General features: G+C 36.0%; 1 protein-coding gene across 1 annotated transcript in view; it reads right to left on the bottom strand.

Moving 5' to 3' along the window:
• USP34 (ubiquitin specific peptidase 34) overlaps positions 1 to 21,986 on the bottom strand; it is a 229,928-nt gene that overhangs the window by 119,829 nt on the left and 88,113 nt on the right. Inside the window, 8 exon segments of the mRNA XM_037527455.2 lie at positions 10,030 to 10,157; positions 10,247 to 10,362; positions 13,068 to 13,282; positions 15,648 to 16,264; positions 17,603 to 17,733; positions 18,154 to 18,189; positions 19,388 to 19,517; positions 19,677 to 19,802. Coding sequence (XP_037383352.1) covers positions 10,030 to 10,157; positions 10,247 to 10,362; positions 13,068 to 13,282; positions 15,648 to 16,264; positions 17,603 to 17,733; positions 18,154 to 18,189; positions 19,388 to 19,517; positions 19,677 to 19,802 — 1,499 coding nt within the window.

Genomic DNA, 21,986 nt, shown 5'->3' on the forward strand with positions numbered 1-21,986 from the left:
GCAAAAACAAGTATTTATAAAATAAAATAATTTTAATTATTAATAATTCAAATTTAGACATAAATTGAGCTATTTATAAACCTAAATGCAGACTTAAATGGTTTGATGTACTTTGTACACAAATATATTTCCTATGCAAACATTGAACTATTTTCCCCCCAGTTATAAAAATGTTATACATTGGGTTAAGAAACGTGTTCTAAATTCCAATCTAAGACTTTTTAAATAAAATTCAAAAAAATAAATAAAATAAAATTCACTTTAAGTATCTGAATAGAAAAGTAACAGGCATTTGTTTTTTGTTTTTTCTAATGAAAGTATTCTTTAAGTCATGGGTGCTTCTGAAGATTTAATAGAGGAAAATACAGAGCAGAAGCTTAAGTAAATTATTTAGAAAGGATTTCTAAAACCTTAAAGTGTCCTTGATTCATGTGGGGGAATTTGGTTAAAATGCAAATTCTGCTGCTTTAGGTTGAACAGTTTCAGAAACTTTGCATTATAATAAACTCAAAAGTGGTACTTAAACAGCTGCTTTTGGTGTATTATATTTAAGCAGCAAGAATGTAGAGAGCATTTTTTTAAAGTATACAAAAGATCACTTTCTACCCATTGTCATTTAATACAATAATCTGCTTCGAAGTTGAGAATCACTACTTCACAATCCATGTTACTAATGAAAGTGCACCACATACCTCAAGTATGAAGTCACACAAACAGAAATAGGAAATCACTGTGAAGCCTCAAATAGATACAAGCCTATCATCTAAAAGGGGTAAAAGGAAGGTACTGACATATAAATCCCAGAAACCAAGGATCTTGGTTACATGAGAAAATGTAGGAATGCATTCTGTAAAAGCTTAGAAACTAGCAGGACTTCATGAAAACAATTTTTTTGAAAGACACAAGGTAGCATACTCTCCAATAGTAGGGGCTACAAGCAATTTCCCAAAAATGTCTACTCTTTTTGAGAAGTATACTAGGAACACCAGAATACAGCATTAAGGCTCTGGGAGGAAAACAGTGGTGAATACTTGGTAAAAGAAATCAAAGAAAATGTAGATTACAAACTGTTATGTGACCAATTTCTCTAATAAGTCTAATAATTTTCTTCCAGTCTTCCTCTTTGGAATCCTTTCAACACACACATTCCTGTCTCCAGGTTTTGCTACTGCTCCTAGTTGGAATATTCTTTACCTAAGTATCTAGCTACAGGACTCCTCTCATTTTATTCAGTTTTCCTCAGGTGTCAAACAAAAAGGATGATCCTGAAGAATATCCTTCTATTGTTCCAGATCCTTTTCCTCTTGATTCCTTCCCAATTTTTTTCCTGCTCATCACCACCTAATGAATTTTCCTCATTAATATGTCTCCCTCCAAAATGTTCTCTATGAGAGTAAAGACTATTCATTAAAAATCCTGCATATGGTAAATACTAAATACATATTTGCTTAAGTAATGTACCAGCAAAGAACTTAAAGATAAGATTTTCAAGAAAGAGGGAAGACAGCGTAAAATGCTATGTAACAGTCATGAAGGATAAGGACCGAAAAAGGACTACCAAATTATAAAAGAAACAATATGGTAGTAGGATGTTAGAGGATTAAAACCACATTGGTATAGATTAAGCAGTACATAGTAAAGAAATGGAGATAGTAAGTACCTGATCCAGTAATTTCAAAAGTAAATATTCTTTAAATATTTCAATACATTAAAATTCTTAAAATTATACTGCAAGTTTTAATACATGGAAACATTTTTTCAGCAAGTTGTACAATAATGGTGCTTGAGAAAACGGACCATCGAGGATGAGGGGGAACCAATATTTTTATTATCTAAAGTCCCATGTCAATATTTCAGAAACAGCTTTTTTTTCCCTGAATATTAGGACATAAGCTAGAACAAAATATAAATGAGTATAACCAAAGGTTTTACAAACACAAAATCAATAAACAGTATCACAAAAAGTTATAGAAAAATTTCATCTAAAAATCACAAAAGCAAATTTCACAATTCTTTACCACATGATTTCACAGTTTTAAAATACAAAGAAACAAAACTAGAAAGAGATACCATATCTTATTTCCTTTAAGAAGCTTGGCAAGTCTTAACAGTGTGTAACAGTTGTATATTTTCTAAAAGTTTTACTATTTTTATCAAATTAATATTTTATTTTATATAATTCTTATATTTTTCATTTTTGCACAATGTATGCATTAGCATTTCGGTTATATTCCCCATACAACTGCACCCCTCCCTTATGTTGACCCTAGTCCTTCCTCTCCTCTTCCCTCCCCCCCACCCATAGTGTGTCTCTGGTTTATAGTTGTTTGTTGATTTTGATTTTTACTTTGTATTAATTAGTCTTTTCCCTAGCCCCTTATTTAGGTTTTCTAAAGACTGCTTAAATATTTCAAATTTTATATAAGTGCTTTTATTTTATAAAATGCAGTGAAGCATACACATGACACTTGACACAGGAGAATTGGAAGCCAGAAATATCAAGTTCAGTTGAGTTAATAACTGGAACCAAGATAGGAACATAGCAATGGGACTCATCCTCCCTCTACTTCTATCAAAAGGGAAATGTTTTTCACCACTTATAGTATTAAACACCAATTAACAAGGCATGGTCACATGACTACAAGGTTTTCCATTAAAGTCCAAATTTTTCTAAAAAAAAAAAAAAAAAAACAAAAACACAGAAGACCCTTTAAAGTACTGTTTAAGAAATGAGAGCTCCAGATTAAAACTGACCACAAAACACTAGAACATTTCATCTAAACTGATACATTTAAAAGGAAAAATGGTTACACGTGAAAATTAATAACACGAAATTGGGAAAATTATTTGCTTGATGACAACAGTTTACATTTCAATATTGAAGAACACATCACATAATCAAATCTACCAACTTGCTCTAATTTAAATTATATTGTAGAATTTCTCCTGTTTATAAGATTTTACATTATCAACTTAAAAAGATTTACCAAAATAGTTGTGACTGCTGAGAAGTTCACAAAATTCAATATGAAAAAGATTATATTTAAACTGACATTTCATAAATTCTTACAAGACTGAAAATTTCAAACTGTAACAGGGCAGTACCCAGGAAAAGGGAGGGTTCCAGGTTCCTTCCCCACCCAAAGGAGGGTGGAATTGGGCAGGGAGGAGAAGCTGCTGGAGAGGAGACTAAAGGAAGGAAGGAAATAGGATGGAGAGCAAGGAGGAGACCTAAGGTGGCACATGGAGCAGAAAGACACATGAAGAAGCTGTGCTTGTCTTTTGGTCCTGGACTGGTTGAAACAGATGTGGGTAAGAGACCCGTGGGGAGGTTGACAATTGCAGCTTTTATCTTGATTTTGATCTTGTTCTTTTCCTCCCAGACTTGTCTGGCTGTTTCTGATCCTTTTCTATGGGTCCCTTCTGGAAGTTGCTTTAAACTGTGGCAGGCTTTCAGGCCTTGCTCTGGGCCAATCCCGTTTGGGTGGACTTTTACCCACGAGGGGATGGGTAACTTTGGATGCTTGATTTAGAAACTATATTCTTTGTTTTTTCTGTATTGTTCACTAATTGTATTATAATTCCTTTCCCTTAAAAGTCTTAAATGTTTTATCTTGATCCGCAGATGGCAGAACCTATTTAGAGCAGGCAGGTCTGGGGGCTCTGGGGTGCCCCTCCCCCTGCCCTATAACAAAACCCAAACATACCATCAAAGGCAACAATGGATTTAGGATACAAAGGTTCCACAATCCAACATATCAAGATACTAAATTTTAGACTCAAGAAAAATGCTATTACCCTGAACTGCTCAAATTTCTTTGCTTGAGTCTACAACTTTTGTTACTTAAAAAATAAAAAGCTTATTACTCAGCAACAATGTGATGTTACTACAGGAATACCAATGCAACTTTATTTTGCTTCAGTAGCACACGTGTGCTGGTTTTCTTGATAAAGTCACTTTTGTGTAACTTTTATTTTCCTAATCCTCAAATCCTTATTTTAAGAGTATTTCACAAAACACTATCTATCACTGTAAATTATAGTATATACCAAAAGTTGACATGAAAGGCTATATATCATAGTCTTGAGGGAAAGAAAACAAAACAAAAATGTATATAGTACCATCCATGTCTTAATTATATGAGCCTTTATGTATGTAAACAGGATCCCTGACAAATGTGGATCCTTTTACTCAAAAAGTCTTTTGTATACTAAGGTAAAATATTTGAACACATGGATTAAAATATCAACAGCTGATTAAAAACAGCAAAAATAAGCACAATGAATAGAGTTCCAGACAGTCTCAATTCAATAACTGGGAGTCCACAGAATTTCAGGGGTTCCTAGGCATAGGATATGATTTCTAATAAATGAAATACCAAAGGAGGTACTCACTCATCCTTGGTAACAAATTGAAAATAATGTCCTTTACTGTCTGCCTCATGCTCTCACTTTGACAGAATTCTGCAAACCAAACTGCTAGGTGTTTATATAATGTTATTAGAATGTTATTAAAACAATCTGCCTAAACCTAATGTGCAAAAGGCACATGTTGCACATCACACAGAGACTAAGAATGCTTTTTTAAAAAGTCTTTACAGTGTATCTGTATAAATGGTAGGATTATGGATGATTTATAGAAGACTTTTTAACTTTCTTTCTCTGATCTCTTAGCTTCCTGAGTAGTAAGCCCCATGTTATTGTTCATTTTATATGAACAGATATATACTGTTTTATAAAATGAATTTACATAAGCTAAATTCATTTTATAAAAGAAATTAGAATATGACCACAAGGGCAAAACAAACCAAAAAATGCTAACAAGTCAATAAACAATGGGAAGAAAATGAAAAAGATAGAGGAAAAAAATTTAAAAGCCGTAAAACCTCCATAAGTAGACCTTCATTTTTGGCAAAAATGAGGAAAATGATAATAAATAAGTAATGTGTGGCAATGATCCATATGTCTTTCTAGTTAAGGAAGAACTTTCCCATTAATATTATACCCTTCTGCAACATTCCTCTCCTAGTGTTACAGTAAATTCAGAGGCATAGGTTTGGATAAAGAATTCTGATGTTCAGACAGGATTTCTACAACAGGATTTCTACAACTCAAGTCACACTGACATTTTGTGCTAGGTAATTCTTTGTTATGGAAAGCTACCCTCTGTACTTGAGGCAAGATAAGTAGCATCCATGGCCTGTAGTAACACCTCTAACCCAACTCAAAGTGACAACCAAAAATACCTGCAGAAACTTTAAATGTCTGAGAGGAAACTGTTACTGCCTTTGAAAACCACTGGGCTATCTGGAAACCTGGACTAATGATGTTTAACGTATGTTCAAAAATGATTTATTTTTAATTTGTTTAACTCCAGTAAGTTCAGTTGGTATATACTTGGTGTCTTGGATTTTCAGAGGCTGAAAAAATGCCAATATAGTCTAAGTATCACCACATATGATTAATGTCATCAACAGTAAGACCTTCATGATATACCAATCCTCTGAGAAGTGTGAGGTTATACCTAACAATACACATACTAGTTATATATACTAGATATTCAATAAATCACTAAGTAACTGATGAGAACAAAAGAATTGCTTTGGACGAGTGAAAAATACTTCAAGTGTTTTAGGGGTGGACAAATGAAAGTTTAATAAAATATTCCATATTGATAATTTTCCATTTTACATCCATTTTTCCTTTTCTCCCTTTAAATTCCCTTACAGATATGATTTTGGAAAAGCTGGAAAACAGAAGAGCATAAATAAGAAAAATGTAACTCAGCCTTCCCCCAAATATGTTTAACAGTCTCACATTATTATTTGCAATCTTTTTAACAGATAGCCTGTGAGTGTATGCCCTTATCATAGGATCTTTGAAAACAAGACTCTTAAAGGTTACATAATCTTTACAGTTTACTTTCTTTTCATTGAAGTATAACATACACACAAAAATGTGTATAAATCTAAGTGACAATTCAAAATATTAGGAGGTGAACATACCCAGGCAACCAGCATCCACATCAAGAAATAAATCAGGGGGACTCCCTAGTGGCACAGGGGTTAGTCTCAGCACTATTGCCAACCACTGCCTGAGTTCAATCCCTTGCCAGGGAGATAACCCACATGGCGCATCAGACCTCTTCTGTCTTACCTACTGCTCCCCTCAGCAGTGTATTTTCAGTAGATCTACCTGTTCTGCTCCCCATTCTGTCTCTAGTGAATCCTCTCACCCTCACCCCGCACCTCTTGTCTATACCCCAGTTCTTGTATGCATAAATAAAAAAATTTTTTTAAAAAGAAATAGAATCATTACAAGTATACCGGGAACCATTATTCTGTCTCTGCCAAGCATTAGCAGCCCAAAGGTAACCACTATCCTCACTACTAGATACAACAGTTTTCCTGTTATGAAATTTCATAGAAATGGAGTCAGAGATAAACTCTCTTATGTATAGATTCATTTATTCACCATTATGCTTGTGAGACTCATCCACATTATTCCATGCAGTTGGAAATAATTTGTCATTGCTAGTTAGTATTTCATTCAACCAATATTTCACAATTTTAACTTTCCATTCTGCTCTTTTTGGCATTTGGAAAACTATACAAACATCATTTAGTTATTGTGAATGGTACTGTTATGAACAATCCTGAAAGTGTCTTTTGGTGACTACCTATATTTCTCACACAAAAGTTGGACTGGTGGGTCGTGGGATATGCAGACACACTTATGGGGAATATAAATTGATACAATTACTTTAAAAAATGGTGCTGTGGTTTCTCACTTAAAAATCAAGATTTTAAAATTAACTGCTTTAATACCTGTGTGAATGATGAAATTATCAAGTCATTAAAAACATTTTTTAAAGAATATATGCCAGAAAGACAACTGATCCACTAAGTTTTTTTTATAAATTATTTTATTTTATATAATTCTTACATCATTTCTCATTTTTGCATAATATATGCATTTTCATTTTGGTTGTATTCCCCATACAATTCCCACCCCCTTTTTCTGACCCTAATCCCTCTCTCCTCCCCCTGCCCCCCACTGTAGTGGGTCTCTGGTCTACAGTTGCTTGTTGATTTTGATTTTTACTTTATTGCAATTAGTCTATTCCCTGGTCCCTTATTTAGGTTTTCTAAATTCCTGCTGTGAGTGAGACCATCCAGTATTTTTCTTTTACTTTCTGGCTTATTTCGCTGAGCATGATCCCTCCCAGCTCCATCCATGTTGCTGCCAATTGCATGAGTTTATCTTTTTTGAATGCTGAGTAATATTCCATTGTGTATATATACCACATCTTCTTGATCCAGCCATCTATTTTTGGGCATTTGGGTTGTTTCCATAGCTTAGCTATTGTAAATAGTGCTGCTATAAACATAGGGGTGCAGGTGCCCTTTGGAATCTGTTTCTGTGTCCTTTGGGTAAATACGTAAAAGTGGAATTGCTGGATCATATGGAAGCTCCATCTTTAGCAAACTGAGGAATCTCCACACAGCTTTCCATAGTGGTTGGACCAGTTTGCACTCCCACCAACAGTGCAGGAGAGTTCCTTTTTCTCCACATCCTCGCCAACATTTGTTGTTGCTAGTTTTTTTGATATGTGCCATTCTCACTGGTGTAAGATGGTATCTCATTGTAGGTTTGATTTGCATTTCCCTGATTACAAGTGATGTTGAACATTTTTTCATATGCCTTGTGGCCATTTGCATTTCCTCTTTGGAGAAGTTTCTTTTTAGCTCTTCTGCCCATTTTTTGACTGGATTATTTTCCTTGTTTTTGTTGAGTCTCATCTCATCAGCTCTTTGTAGATTTTTGTGATCAGTCCTTTATCATTAGTGTTGTGTGCAAAAATGTTCTCCCAGTCGGTGGGGTTTCTCTTTGTTTTGGTTATTGTCTCTTTTGCTGTGCAGAAGCTCTTTAATTTGATGTAGTCCCAGCTGTTGATCTTTGCCTTCACTATCACTGCTTTGGGTGATGTGTCTGTAAAGATGTCTTTGAGGTGCATGTCATGAAGTTCGCCTATATTTCCTTCTATGTATTTAATGGTTTCAGGTCTTATGTCTAGTTTTTTAATCCACTCTGAGTTGGTTTTTGTGCATGGTGTGAGGTAGTAGTCAAGCTTCATTCTTTTGCATGTAGAGACCCAGTTTTCCCAACACCATTTATTGAACAAACTTTCTTTGCTCCAATGCATAGCTTTGCTCCTTTGTCAAAGATTAGTTTACCATAAATCTGTGGGTTTATTTCTGGATTTTCTATTCGATTCCATTGGTCTGTGTGTCTGTTCTTGTTCCAATACCATGCAGTTTTGATGATTATGGCTTTGTAGTATAGTTTTAAATCTGGGAGTTTGATGCCTCCATTCCCCCCCCCCCTTTTTTTTTTTTAGGAGAGCTTTGGCTCTTCAGGGTTTTTAGTGATTCCATATGAATTTCATCAATAATTATTCTATTTCTTTGAAGAATGTCATTGAAAAAAATTTTTAAAGATTTATTTATTTATTAATACAAGCACTGGGTACACTCAGAATCGCAGGAGGGTGAGAGAATTCACCAGAGCCAGAGCAGGTAACAGAACAGGCAGAAGGACCGAAGTACACTGCTGAGGGGAGCAGCGGACAGCAGGAGAGGTCTGTGCACCATGTGGGACCCTCGCCCAGTGGCCAGGGATCCAACTGGTGCTGCAGAGGCTGCGGGCAGCTTCTCAACCCAGCACTCAACCGCTGCGCCACTGGGGAGGCCCTGTCATTGAAATTTTTATTGGAATACCACTGTATCTGTAAATTGCTTTTGGTAGGATGGCCATTTTGATAATGTTAATTCTTGCGATCCATGAGCAGGGGATGTCTTTTCCATTTCTTTGTGTCTTCTTCTATTTCTTTTAACAGTGTTTTACAGTTTTCTTTGTATAAGTCCTCTACCTCTTTTGTTAGGTTTATTCCCAACTATTTGATTTTTTTTGTTTCAATAATAAAAGGGATGGGTTTTTTTGATTTCTTCTTCTTCAGATCTACTGTTTGTGTATAGGAAGCTACTGATTTTTGCGTGTTGATTTTGTATCCTGCCACTTTACTAAACTGATTAGTTTTTCTGTGGAGTTTTTGGGGTTCTCTATGTATATTATCATATCATCTGCAAACAGTGATAGTTTAACTTCTTCCTTCCCTATTTGTGATCCACTAAGTTTTTTATGCCTGCATGAGCAAGCAGTTGTTCTATTGTGACTATTCAAATCATAGCCCTCTCAAAGAATCAAAAGCAGGAAATAAGCTATTATACAAACTTTTTCTAATTTAATTAATGAAAAAATATTTCTTTAAATAGTCAAGACTTAAACATTTACATCAGGCCTGGACATATAAAAATTGAAAACATTTTATTAACAACTGAATTCTCAACAAGTACACCAGAATCATGTTTCTACTACATCAAATGATGGAACATCATAACGCAGTATGAGACAAAGGAAAGCAGCGATTGTACCAATGGAACAAAAATGTAAATGAAGAAATTTCTGGTAATCATTTGACACCCAATGAAACAAACTATACAAATATATGGCAGAATTCAAGTGGCAAAAAAACACTAGCCAAACTCTTTATGTACCACAGAAACCAAGACACAAAAGATCCACCCTGGCCAAGAAGAATGCAAGTATCAGATGTTTAATCTCATTTAGTTTCCTCTGTACGTAATATGACAGGGTTCAAGAACATTAAGTGTGATTTGAAAGCAGTAATCACTACTGTGTTCCCAGAGTCATGAAGAGAGTAAGTACTATTATTTCCTTGATTCTGTTAGATGAGGTCTAATCAAGAGCACTAAAGAAAGAAAAAATGAGTGATAAAAAATGAATCCTATGAGGGAATAATTTTTAATCCTAACATGAAAACCCTAATTAAGAAAAAAAGATTGATAATAGTATATTAAATACTTGAAGTACTACAAATCCACCAGTTAATAGAACACACAAAATGAACTTCAACTATTACATAAAAAAATTTTAATTCCTCTTTACCTGTTGTTTCCTAAATTTTCAAGGCAACCTTCAATGAATCTCATTCGAATCTGTCTATCCGTAAACCAACATACTAAGGAACAGAGAAGCTTCTCTGCTTCATTTATTAATCCTTCAGAAAGATTAACCTATAAAAATGTAAACACAATGTTACTGTTTATCCTGATTGTATTCTGCTATATAATTTTGTAGCCTTTTTGGTCTATTGAAAACTTACTGCATCATCATCTTGGACTATATCCCACAATAAAGTGTTTCCTTTCTTGCAAACATTATCCAAATTAATGTCTGTCACAGCATTACTGTTGAATTGATGTTTATGAACTGCAGGTCCTGAAGGAGTAAAATATAACAAGCTATAGAGGAATGCAGCTGACTGAAATTGTGAATTACAGTATTCATAAAATTAATAAATCCAAAATAAAATGACAATAAATCTCTTAATCATGAAATTAAAAAAAATTAAAAACAATAAGATCAGCATAACAGTTGAAGTGCTTTATGGATGGCAAAGAATAGTATTATTTAAAGTTTGATCAGACTAAAGTAAAATAAGCCATTTTTTCAAAGTCTATTCATTTTTTCTACTAAATATTAAATATAACTCACATGTCAAAAGAACCGCACATAATACTTGAAACTCAAATTAAGTTTAAAGAAAACAACTTATTTAATATAATTCTATAAATGAAGGACATATTGTTAAGTGATTTTCTGTATAGTCTCAAATCCCTGCATTAAGGGAAAAAAACCTTGTTTCTGCAGATGATTTACCTAAAACATTCAATTAAATTCAAAGATTCTGTTATAAATCAGAATTTAAATGTCAAACTAAATTTGCATTAATTTGGTTAAGAACAAAATTTTGTTTTTGTCTTTTTAACAGTCAGTGAAATTTTCACTGACTTGTGTATCTATAATGATTTCAGTAAATTGAGAATTATGTAACCATCACAATGGTTTTAAAACACTTTCACCACCCTGAACAGTCCCTCTTACCAAATTACAATTAATCTCTGATCTCATTTCTCTTAGTCTGTTTTTTTTCATCCCCATTAATTATTCTTTTCTAGAATTTCATGTAAGTGAAACCAAACAGTATATATATGCTTATGTCTAGCTTTGTTCACTTAGCAAAATGTTTGTGGTTCATCCATGTTGAAGCACATTATGGTAATGTGTTTCTTTAAATTACAGATTAATATTCCATTATATCGTAATACTGTACTTTGATATACATTCATCAGTTAATGAACATTTGGATAGTTTCCAGTTTGGGGCTAAAATGAATACCACGGTATTAACATCTGTGTGACAAGTATTCTTATGGACCTATGCTTTTCTTTCTCTTGGGCAACTACTTCAGAATGCAATGGCTGGGTCATAAGGTCAATGTATGCTTAACCTTAGAAGAAACTGCAAAGTATTTTTCACAGTGGTACCAGTTTACATTTCCACTAGCAGTGTGAGTATCAGTTGCTGTTCCTCCACAACTTCCTCAACACACTGCTATGATCATTCTTTTTAATTTTAATCATTTTAATAGCTGTGCTGTTCTGAAATGACTATTTTTCATGTGCTTACTAGCCTTTAGTGTGCCTTCTCTGATGAAAGAAATTATCACTTTTTAATCAAACTGTCTTACAATTGAGTTGTAACAGTTCTTATATGCCTGGTACAAGCCCTTTATTAAATAAATATGTGATTTGTAATTATCTTTCCCTTGTCAGTGGCTTGCCTTTTTGGTTTTGTTTTGGCATTTCTTTTTAAAAATTCATTGTATTGGGGGGCTTCCCTGGTGGCACAGGGGTTAAGACACAACCTATGAAGTGATCCTCAGCCACTGCAGCACAAGTTCGAACCCTGGCCAGGGAGCTACCCACATGATGCAGCACACCTCTCCTGACTTGCCCGCTGCTCCCCTCAGCTGTGTATTCCAGTCATCTGCCTGTTCTGTTCCCCACTCTCTCTCTGGTGAATCCTCTCACCCCCCACCACACCTCTGGCCTGTATCGCAGTTCTTGTACGCATAAATAAAAATAAATCTTTTAAAAAATAAATAAAATTCATTGTATTGGACTTCCCTGGTGGTGCAGGGGTTAAAGTCTCAGCACTTTCAAGCTACTGCCAGTCACTGTGGGGCATGAGTTCAAACTCCGGCCAAGAAGCTAATCCACATGGCTCAGCAGACCTCTCCTGTCCCCCTTGCTGCTCCCCTCAGCAGTGTATTTAGTAGATCTGTCTTTTCTGCTCCCTACAGTCTCTGGTGAATCCTCTTACCCCCACAACACCTCTGGCCTACACCCCAGTTCTTGTATGCATAAATAAAATAAATCTTAAAAAAAATTCATTGTATTAAAATAGTATGTATCGTATCTCAAGATACAGAGTTCACAGTCCTTTAACTTGCCAATCCTAAAATTGATTTTCTTCTTCATTTCCCTCCCATTACTCTTTGTTCTTCTACTCTTTAATCTCCATTCTTCAAAGAATGGCAGTACTCTTGTTTTTGAATCAGAGTGATTAAAAACATTTTTATCACCCCACATTAAAAAAAACCTTACACTTTAGCAGTCGCCCTTCCTATTCCCCTCTCCATCTTCATTAACCCTTGGCCACCACATATATCACCCATCAATACAACCCTTGGCCACCACTATTCTACATCCTGTCTCTGTATTTTTCACTCACTGACATTTTAAGTAAATGGAATCATACATTATGGTCCTATATAATCTATTTTTAGGTAATAATATTTCTGAATACAGAATCTAAAATAATCATTTATTTTCTAAAAACAAAGCTTTAATTTCCATAGATATCATTCTATTTCCTTTCCTAGCTACATAGCTCTTGATGGAAACATAGTATTCATATTTGTAGTAGTCATTCCCTTAGAAATTAAACTACCATATGAAAATTACTTGGCAAAAACATTTAAGTATCACAACATTAACTGTTGATTCCTTTTAACAATGTAATATAAATTATTTCTGTTTTAAAGAAGGTAATATATTTTACCTAGTACAAAACCTTACCTTGACTAAGATGTTCATGGTAAATAGATGCTAAATTGGGAAGATGTTGTTGGAGATGAGATGTTAGCTCTGCATGTGAATTAATTTGAACTAGTTCCTCTTCACACCCAGATTCTTCACCATCAAAATCAGCCATATTTTTTTCTGATTTTGCACTGACCTGGGAGCTGCTGCAACTAACATCATCTGCGCTTAGCATATCATCAACCATATGCCTGTTATGAAAAAGAGCCAAAGTTATCACAAATTTAAAGTTTGTGAATTAAAAATCTCTCTCAAAACATATGCAAGTTATAACAACACTTGAGAACAAAGCTATAATTATTTAACAATATGGAATGTTGAGAGCTTACAAAAACAAAAGAAGTGCACATTGTCAGAACTATATATTAATTTTACAATATTGCCACATATATCACCCATCAATACAACTCACAAAAACAACTTGAAAGAGAATTGTTTTAAGGAGGATTAGTAAACTTACTGTTACCTTATTGTCTATAATGTTAGGCTATAAACCATTGGTTATCAACTGGAGGTAATTTTGGACACCCCCATAGGAGAGTGTGGGAGGATTTTCCAATGTCGAGAGACATTTCTGATTATCACAACTTACTGCTGCTGGAATTTAAGGACAGACTCTAAGATGCTAACAAACATCCTACAATGCTCCAGGGTTGCACTCACACTGCCGCAAATCTGAAAACAAGGAATTATCTGGCCCTAACGGTATTACTAACAAAGTTGAGAAACACTACCTTAAACTCACAAGGATTAGTGATGATAATAAAATTAAGACAAAGGAGAGGCCTCACTGGTGGTGCAAGGGGCTAAGACGCAGCACTATGAAGCTATCCACGGCCACTGTAGCACAAGTTCTATCCCCAGCCAGGGAGGTGACCCACACGGTGCAGCAGATCTTTCCTGTCTTACCCGCTACTCCCTTCAGCAGTGTATTTCAGTCAATCTGCCTGTTCTGCTCCTCACTCTGTCTCTGGTGAATCCTCTCACCCCCCACACCTCTGGCCTGTACCCCAGTTCTTATATGCATAAATAAAAATAAATCTTTAAAAAAAAAAAAGACAAAGGAAATAATATGTATGGATAGTCTCCCAAACAATCAAACTGAATCGGAAAGGCCTAGCAAATTGTTAATTTTAAGAAAACTCATCCCAATAAATCATGTATTCATATTTCACCATCAACTTGTCATAAGAGTAGTAATAAACAGTAGCAGACACTTACTGAGCTCTTACTATACGCCAATCACATAAGCCCATGAAATATACTAAACCATGGGATAAGTACTGCTGTTTCCATTTTAAAGAAAAGCAAATTCAAAGAAAGAAAAATTAAGTCAATGCTTAAGACTGTAACACTAGTGACAGAGTCACTTATCATTAAACACTATATATTTTACAAACACAGGAAGCTTTTATGCTCAGACTTATCCATATTAAATCCTAAAATTATGTGTAGCGTAACATTTCCTTTCTCATGATCACACTTTAATGGAGGTTTCCACAAGCACTCCATCTCCTTTTAAGCGAGAAGCTAATGATCTACCTCTGTGCTGTCCAATATAATAGTCACTAGCCACGTGTGGTCACACTGCACATGTTATAAGTATCTGGTCTATGGATGGTGTCATTTACATGTGGACTATAAAAAAACAAAACTAAAGGTCAGATAAGCCAAACCAATAACAAACACTAGAAATCTTAGAACTGATATGTGTGTGTTGGCAGGGGAAGAGAAGCATAACAGACTATGGTGGACAACCACTGGGTATTTTGGTGGTGGGTGTAATATGGTAACACCACCTAAAAAGAGAGAGCCTATACCCCTGTATCATATGCTATACTATAAACCAATGTTACCTCAATAAAAAAAGTAAAGATAAAACATCATCCCCTGTTCTTAATAAATAAATATCTGGTCTAAAATGAGATGTATTTTAAGCATTAAAATATACTCAAAATTATTGATGTCTTTGTACAAAGAGAGAAATCATAACTTTTTTTTAAAAGATTTATTTATTTATTTGTTTGTTTGTTTGTTTGTTTGTTTGTTTATTTATACAAGCACTGGGTACAGTCAGAATCACGGGAGGGTGAGAGAATTCACCAGAGCCAGAGCAGGGAGCAGAGCAGGTAGAAGGACCGAGGTACACTGCTGAGGGGAGCAGCGGGCGGCAGGAGAGGTCTGCACGCCATGTGGGACCCTCCTCCGGTGGCCGGGGAGCAGCCGGGGATCGAACAGGCGCTGCTGAGGCTGCGGGCAGCTTCGCAACCCAGCCCTCAACCGCTGAGCCACCGGGGAGGCCCGAGAAATCTTAATTTTTATACTGATACTATTGGAGAAGATATTTTAGATATACTTGCTCTAACTAAGACAATTTAAATGAATCTCACTTGTCTCATCTTGCATTCTTAAACGTGCCTACAGAAAATTAAAAATTACTTACTTGTGGCATGCATTTGTTTACATAAATTCCTACTGGACAGAACTGATCCAGAATAAACAGAAACTGTAATTACTTCCCTAATGGAAATATGATGTATTTATAAGTAGACTTACCCATCATGGTGGTGGTGGTGGTGGTGGTGGTGGTGGTGGTGGTGATGCTGTGGACCGATAAACTGCCGACAATTAAACAATTCATTTCCAATAGTCTCCCCAAGAAAGTCCCCAGTGCGTGTAATACAAGATTCCTGAGATGCTTGTGCTATATGAGCAGCATTCATTTCCCCTGAAATATCATGTTCTGGGTCTTCAGAGTGTGAACAGGCATCTAGCATTCGTATTCGATTATCTACCGACGGCATTGACTCCGAGTTAAAAACCAGGTCCTTTCCTGTTCCATTGCTTGTCCCACTTCTTTCTGATGGGCCTTGAGAATCCCCTAAGCAAATGCCTGCTTGACTTTCTAACTTTCTGTTCCGAAGATCTGTACCACAACTGCTTTTAGGAGGATTATGACCATGATCATCATCTTCATCTTCCTCTTTAAGAGCTTCAATATCTGCAATGTCCTCTGACTGTACCTCACTGCCAGGGCTCCCAGCAGACTGGCTGGCATGGCTAGAATTCACTTCATTGCTAGATCCATCACTATGCCCACTACTGCTACCAGGACCACTGCTTCCATCTTCACCACTGTTGGCAGTTTCGTCAGAACTTCCCTGCATAGATTCCTGTATTTAAAAACAAATAGATTTGAGTTTGAGTCATTTATGATGCCAATTTAAACCTATCACTAATCAATATAACATGCATACATTTGCATGTATACACATATGTATCTATACACATATGATATACTCGCACATATATATCATGAGATAAAGAAAAAGTTTAGAAGTTTAAATACTCGAGATTATAGGATATTTTAATTTTACTTCATGTTCTATAACATAAATTTACTTATTTTGTGATAAAAATTTATTCAGGAAAACAACAAGATTTGGAAAATTCAAGAAAAGTTAAGAAAATTAAAAAGGCTCATGATTTCACCAGACAAAAATAATCACATTGGGGGAGTATCCCTGGAGGCACAGGGAGTAAGTCTCAGGGTTATCAAACTATCGCCAGCCACTGCAGCATGACTTCAATCCCTGGCCAGGGAGTTGACCCACATGGCACAGCAGACCTCTTCTGTCTTGCCCTCTGCTCCCATCAGCTGTATATTTCAGTGGATCTGCCTGTTCTGTTCCCCACTCTGTCTCTGGTGAATCCTCTCATCCCCCATAACTCTGATCTGCACTCCAGCTCTTGAATGCATTAAAAAATAAATCTTTAATAAATAAGTAAATAACCACTTAGGAAATTTTGCTTTATTCTTTCCAATAATTTTTTTTATGAGTGTGTATATATGAATTATACTTACATCAATATGTTTACCCTTTTTTGTGTGTTAATAAAACTTGTTGGGCTTCCCTGAGGGAGCAGGGGCTAAAGTCTCAGCACTATCAAGCTATCGCCAGCCATTACAGCATGAGTTCAATGCCCAGACAGGGAGCTAACCCACATGGTGCAGCAGAACTCTCCTGTCTCGCCTGCTGCTCCCCTCAGCAGTATATTTCAGTAGATTTGCCTGTTCTGCTCCCTACGCTTTCTCTGATGAGTCCTCTCACCCCCTGCACCTCTGGCCTACACCCCAGTTCTTATATGCATAAATAAAAAAATAAATCTAAAAAGAAAAAAAGTTCTTACCGGGACATTAAAAATTCTCACAATACACACATTTTAATGAATTACATAGTATTAAAAAAGAAAAAAATTTAAATATGTAAAGGAGTTAAAAAATGACATTAACAGTACTATTTTTTAAGGCTGCGAACAGTAGTGACTTCCTTTGAACAATACAAAATAGAATTTGAAACTCAGTAAGGACACCTCAATAATACTTCTCATGAGAAAAGCCTGAATGTATACCATGTTTACAGTCCCAGTTCAAAGAATATATGACAGAAACCCAAACATCCAAATATCACTGTAAAGTGGGGGCCAGGGGAGATGGACACTTTTCATACCTCTGTGTCGGAAAGTCGCTGTTGAACATGTTTAGTTCGATTAATAATTTGTTCATCCATTTCAATGTCACTGCCTCCACTTTGGTGGGTATCACTGTTATCACTGCTTTGAGGACTAGCTGCAGGTGACCCTATATTAAATAGATTTTTATTATACTTCTTATTTTACAATAACATGGTTCAGAATAACATGCTTTTAAGATTCTAATTTATCCAAGATTAAAATTTATAATTTATAATTATAATTTATAATTTATAAATTATAATTTATAAAAGATTATAATTTATCCAAGCTTCAAGAAGCCAAAAATATAATCTAAAAATGTTAACATCTGCCAAATACTTCTAAAGACAATATACACAATTTCAATATAAATAATAATACTTTAAATAATAATGGGTTTAAACAAAAAGGAATAATATAAAATATTAAAGATTGAACATCTCCTTCCCAAAATGAACTTCATGACTAATATAAAGAATTAACTGTAGAATATTAACAAAACAAGACTATAGCTCATCTTGCCATGTATTTCTAAGACTCAACTTACAAGGTGATGGAGCTGCTCTTCTGAGTTCTTCTTCCTCTGAAGGAAAAGGAAAAAACAGGAGGGAAACATTCTAAGTGACTGAGCTTCTTTGGGACAGCATATCAGTTGTTCTTATTACATAATCAACAAGACACAGGTAGGGAAACCTGTAATAATGTAAGTCCCCACCACCTGCAGTAGTTGTTGTGGGTGCCTGCACAGAAAAGCCTAAGAAAAGAGTAGTATATGATTATGATATCAGGAGACAAAAACTGGGGTACAGTAGATAAAGTTTTAGAAAATCCTAGAAGAATATACATGTAAAGCACACATAAAGCATCTGAAATGATAGAAAACGCTGATGTAGAAAACATACAAGGACAACTTTATCAACAAAGGATGTTACCTGTTTTCTAAACAAAAACTCTAAAACCGTTTTAATTTTTCTTTCTTTTTTTAGGGAAGAACACTAAGGAGAAAATATCCAATAACCACCAAAACTTTATTACTTTTGTTAAAGGGCAAACCAAAAAACATAAAGTAACCTCAGTTTATTACTCCCCTCTCGAACTCATCTTAAAATTATTGAAATGAAACTACTTAGAGGCCTCCCTGATGGCACAAGGGTTAAGACGCAACCTATGCAGCTGTCCACAGTCTTTGCAAAACGAGTTCGATGCACCAGCCAGCCAGGGAGCAACTCACATGGCGCAGCAGACCTCTCCTGACTCGCCCACTGCTCCCCTTAGCAGTGTACTTCGGTCAATCTGCCTGTTCTGTTCCCCACTCTGTCTCTAGTGAATCCTCTCACCCCCCACACCTCTGGCCTATCCCCCAGCTCTTGTATGCATAAATAAATCTTTTTTTTTTTTAAGATTTAAGATTTATTTATTTATTTATACAAGCACTGGGTACAGTCAGAAGTGCGGGAGAGTGAGAGAATTCACCAGAGCCAGAGTGGGGAACAGAACAGGCAGACTGAAGAAATACACTAATGAGGGGAGCAATGGGCACAGCAGGAGAGGTCTGAGAGCCATGTGGTACCCTCGCCAGTGGCCGGGGATCAAACTGGCGCTGCAGAGGCTGTGAGCAGCTTCACAGCCCAGCACTCAAGCGCTGCGCCACCAGGAGAGGACCAATAAATAAATCTTTAAAAAGAAAAAAAAAAAAAGAAATGAAACCACTTAGTGAAACTATTTCAAATTTGAGTCATACACTGAACAAATTACTTCAAAATACATTGTACTTTACTAACCTTTCTTATTTCCAATGGGAAGATTAGTATTTAATAAAGATGCGAAAGAACTCTGTTTAGATAGCTGAGCTTTTGCTGCTAGTGCATTATTCCATAATGCTTTAATTAACATCGATGCCAAGTACAATGTCTTTAAAAAAGAGAGAGAGGTTAAAATCAGACATTTTAAATGGCTAATTAAACTGTCAACAGTACTAAATAAACAACAAGTAAAAGTATCTGAACAATAATGCTTACTTTGTTGAAAAAAAAAACAAAAAACACTATCATTATGCTTTCAGTGAATTACCTGTTCAGTATGAACACTTGGCTCAAGAGCTGAGACCAGATTAAGGAGATGTCGAAGTGGTACTGGATCCAAATTCTTTATGAGTGAAGGAAATAAGTCATGAATATACCGACTACAATGTTTCAACTAGAAAAGATAGAGAAAAAAGTAAAAAATATTACCCTACATAATCTGATACCCCAAAATTTATATCATTAAAAGTCAGAAATTTGGGCCTCCCTGGTGGTGCAAGGGTTAAGTCTCAGCACTATCAAGCTATCGCCAGCCACTGCAAAACCAGTTGGACCCCTGGCCAGGGAGCTGACCCACATGATACATTAGACCTCTCCTGTCTTGTCTGCCGCTCCCCTAGCAGTGTATTTCAGTCAATCCGCCTGTTCTGCTCCCCACTCTGTTTCTGGTGAATGCTCTCACCCCCTCCCCCCAACACCTCTGGCCTACATCCCAGTTCTTGCATGCATAAATAAATAAAAATAAATCTTCAAAAAAAGAACTCATGTTTAAAACATCAATACTATATTTACACAGTGAAAGAAACTATCTGCAAAAAAAGACCTTACCAAACAGAGAACATTTGTACATCATTCACTCATAAGGGGTTAATGGCCAAAATTTACAAAGAACGCATACAACTCAACAACAATAAAAGATGACAAATAACCTAATCAAAAAGGGGAGAAGATCTGAGTAGACACTTCTCCAAAGACATACAAAAAAACAATAGGCACATGAAAAAATGCTCCATCATCACTGTCATCAGGGAATGCAAATAAAACCACTATGAGTTATCATCTCACATCTATGAGAATGCCCTATATAGAAGCGAACGGAAACAATAAATGTTGGCACGTGTGTTCAGAAAAACCCTCATTTGGTAGGAATGTAGGCTGGTCCACCCTCTATGGAAAACAGGATGGAGACTTCTCAAAATAGATGTACACTTGATGCAACAATTTCACTTCTAGGCATCTATGCAAAAAATATAAAAACATCAATTGAAAAACATACATGCTCTCCTACGTTCGTAACAGTAGTGTTTACAATACCCTAGAAACACAAGAACCAAAATAATCAAGGGACGGATGATTTGATTAAGGATGTGTTATGTGCACTCAGTGGACTATTTCAGCTAGAAAGATAGATGAAATCTTACCATCTGTGGCAACATGGATAGAAATGGAGGGGATTATATTAATGAAATAAGTCAGATGAATAAAGAGTAATACTAAATTATTTCACTTATATGTGAATACAAAGAAACAAGTAAAGCAACAGAAAAAAAACAAACCCTTGGAATCCGAGAACTCAGTAGAGAGGGGAGAGGGGGCATGGCAGTGAGAAGGAGAGTTCCAATGTACCCTGGTACAAGCACCAATGTACTAGTATTCTGGTGGTTGGTGTGGGGTGGCAGCCAGTACTCCTAAGCATACAGAGTGCTGTAAAACAACATTACCTCAAAAAAGCCTAAATAAATAAAAATCAAAAGAACATTTTTACCCTTCAGTTAACCAAATATAAAGCAATTTAAGGTTGTATAATGGAGGATAAAGGGAAAAGTGCACTCTCTCACCATTATCTACCACAATTAAATCTCACATAAGCTTTAATCTAACAATTCTTTTCATAAGCAGGAATTTATCCTACAGAGATATTTTGCACACAAATGAAATGGTATATTAGAAGTTATTTATTGTAATACTGTTTTTTTAAAAGATTTTTTTTAAAGATTTATTTATTTATTTATACAAGCACTGGGTACAATCAGAAGCGTGGGAGGGTGAGAGAATTCACCAGAGCCAGAGCGGGGAGCAGAGCAGAAGGACCGAAGTACACTGCTGAGGGGAGCAGCGGGCAGCAGGAGAGGTCTGTGTGCCGTGTGGGACCCTCCTCCGGTGGCCAGGGAACAGCCAGGAATCGAACCGGCGCTGCCGGCAGCTTCACAACCCAGCGCTCAACCACTGCACCACCGGGGAGGCCCAAAGATTTATTTATTTATGCATAGAAGAACTGGGATACAGGCCAGAGGTGAGGGGATTCACCAGAGACAGAGTAGATAGCAGAACAGGCAGATCTATTGAAATACACCGCTGAGGGGAGCAGCAGGCGAGACAGGAGAGGTCTGCTGTGGCCAAGGTCTTCCTTGGCCAGCCAGTGGAAATGAACTCATTGCTGCAGTGGCTGTTGATAGCTTGACAGTGCTATCTTTAACCCCTGCGCCACCAGGGAGGCCCAATTTATTGTAATATTGTTTATAGTAAAGTAGATTGGGGGAAAAAATAACGCCTGTGAATGAAAACTGGTTAAATTATT

This window comes from Talpa occidentalis, unplaced genomic scaffold (genome assembly GCF_014898055.3).
Source record: "Talpa occidentalis isolate TD23 unplaced genomic scaffold, MPIMG_talOcc4v2.1 talOcc4.5, whole genome shotgun sequence".
Taxonomy (NCBI): Eukaryota; Metazoa; Chordata; class Mammalia; order Eulipotyphla; family Talpidae; genus Talpa; species Talpa occidentalis.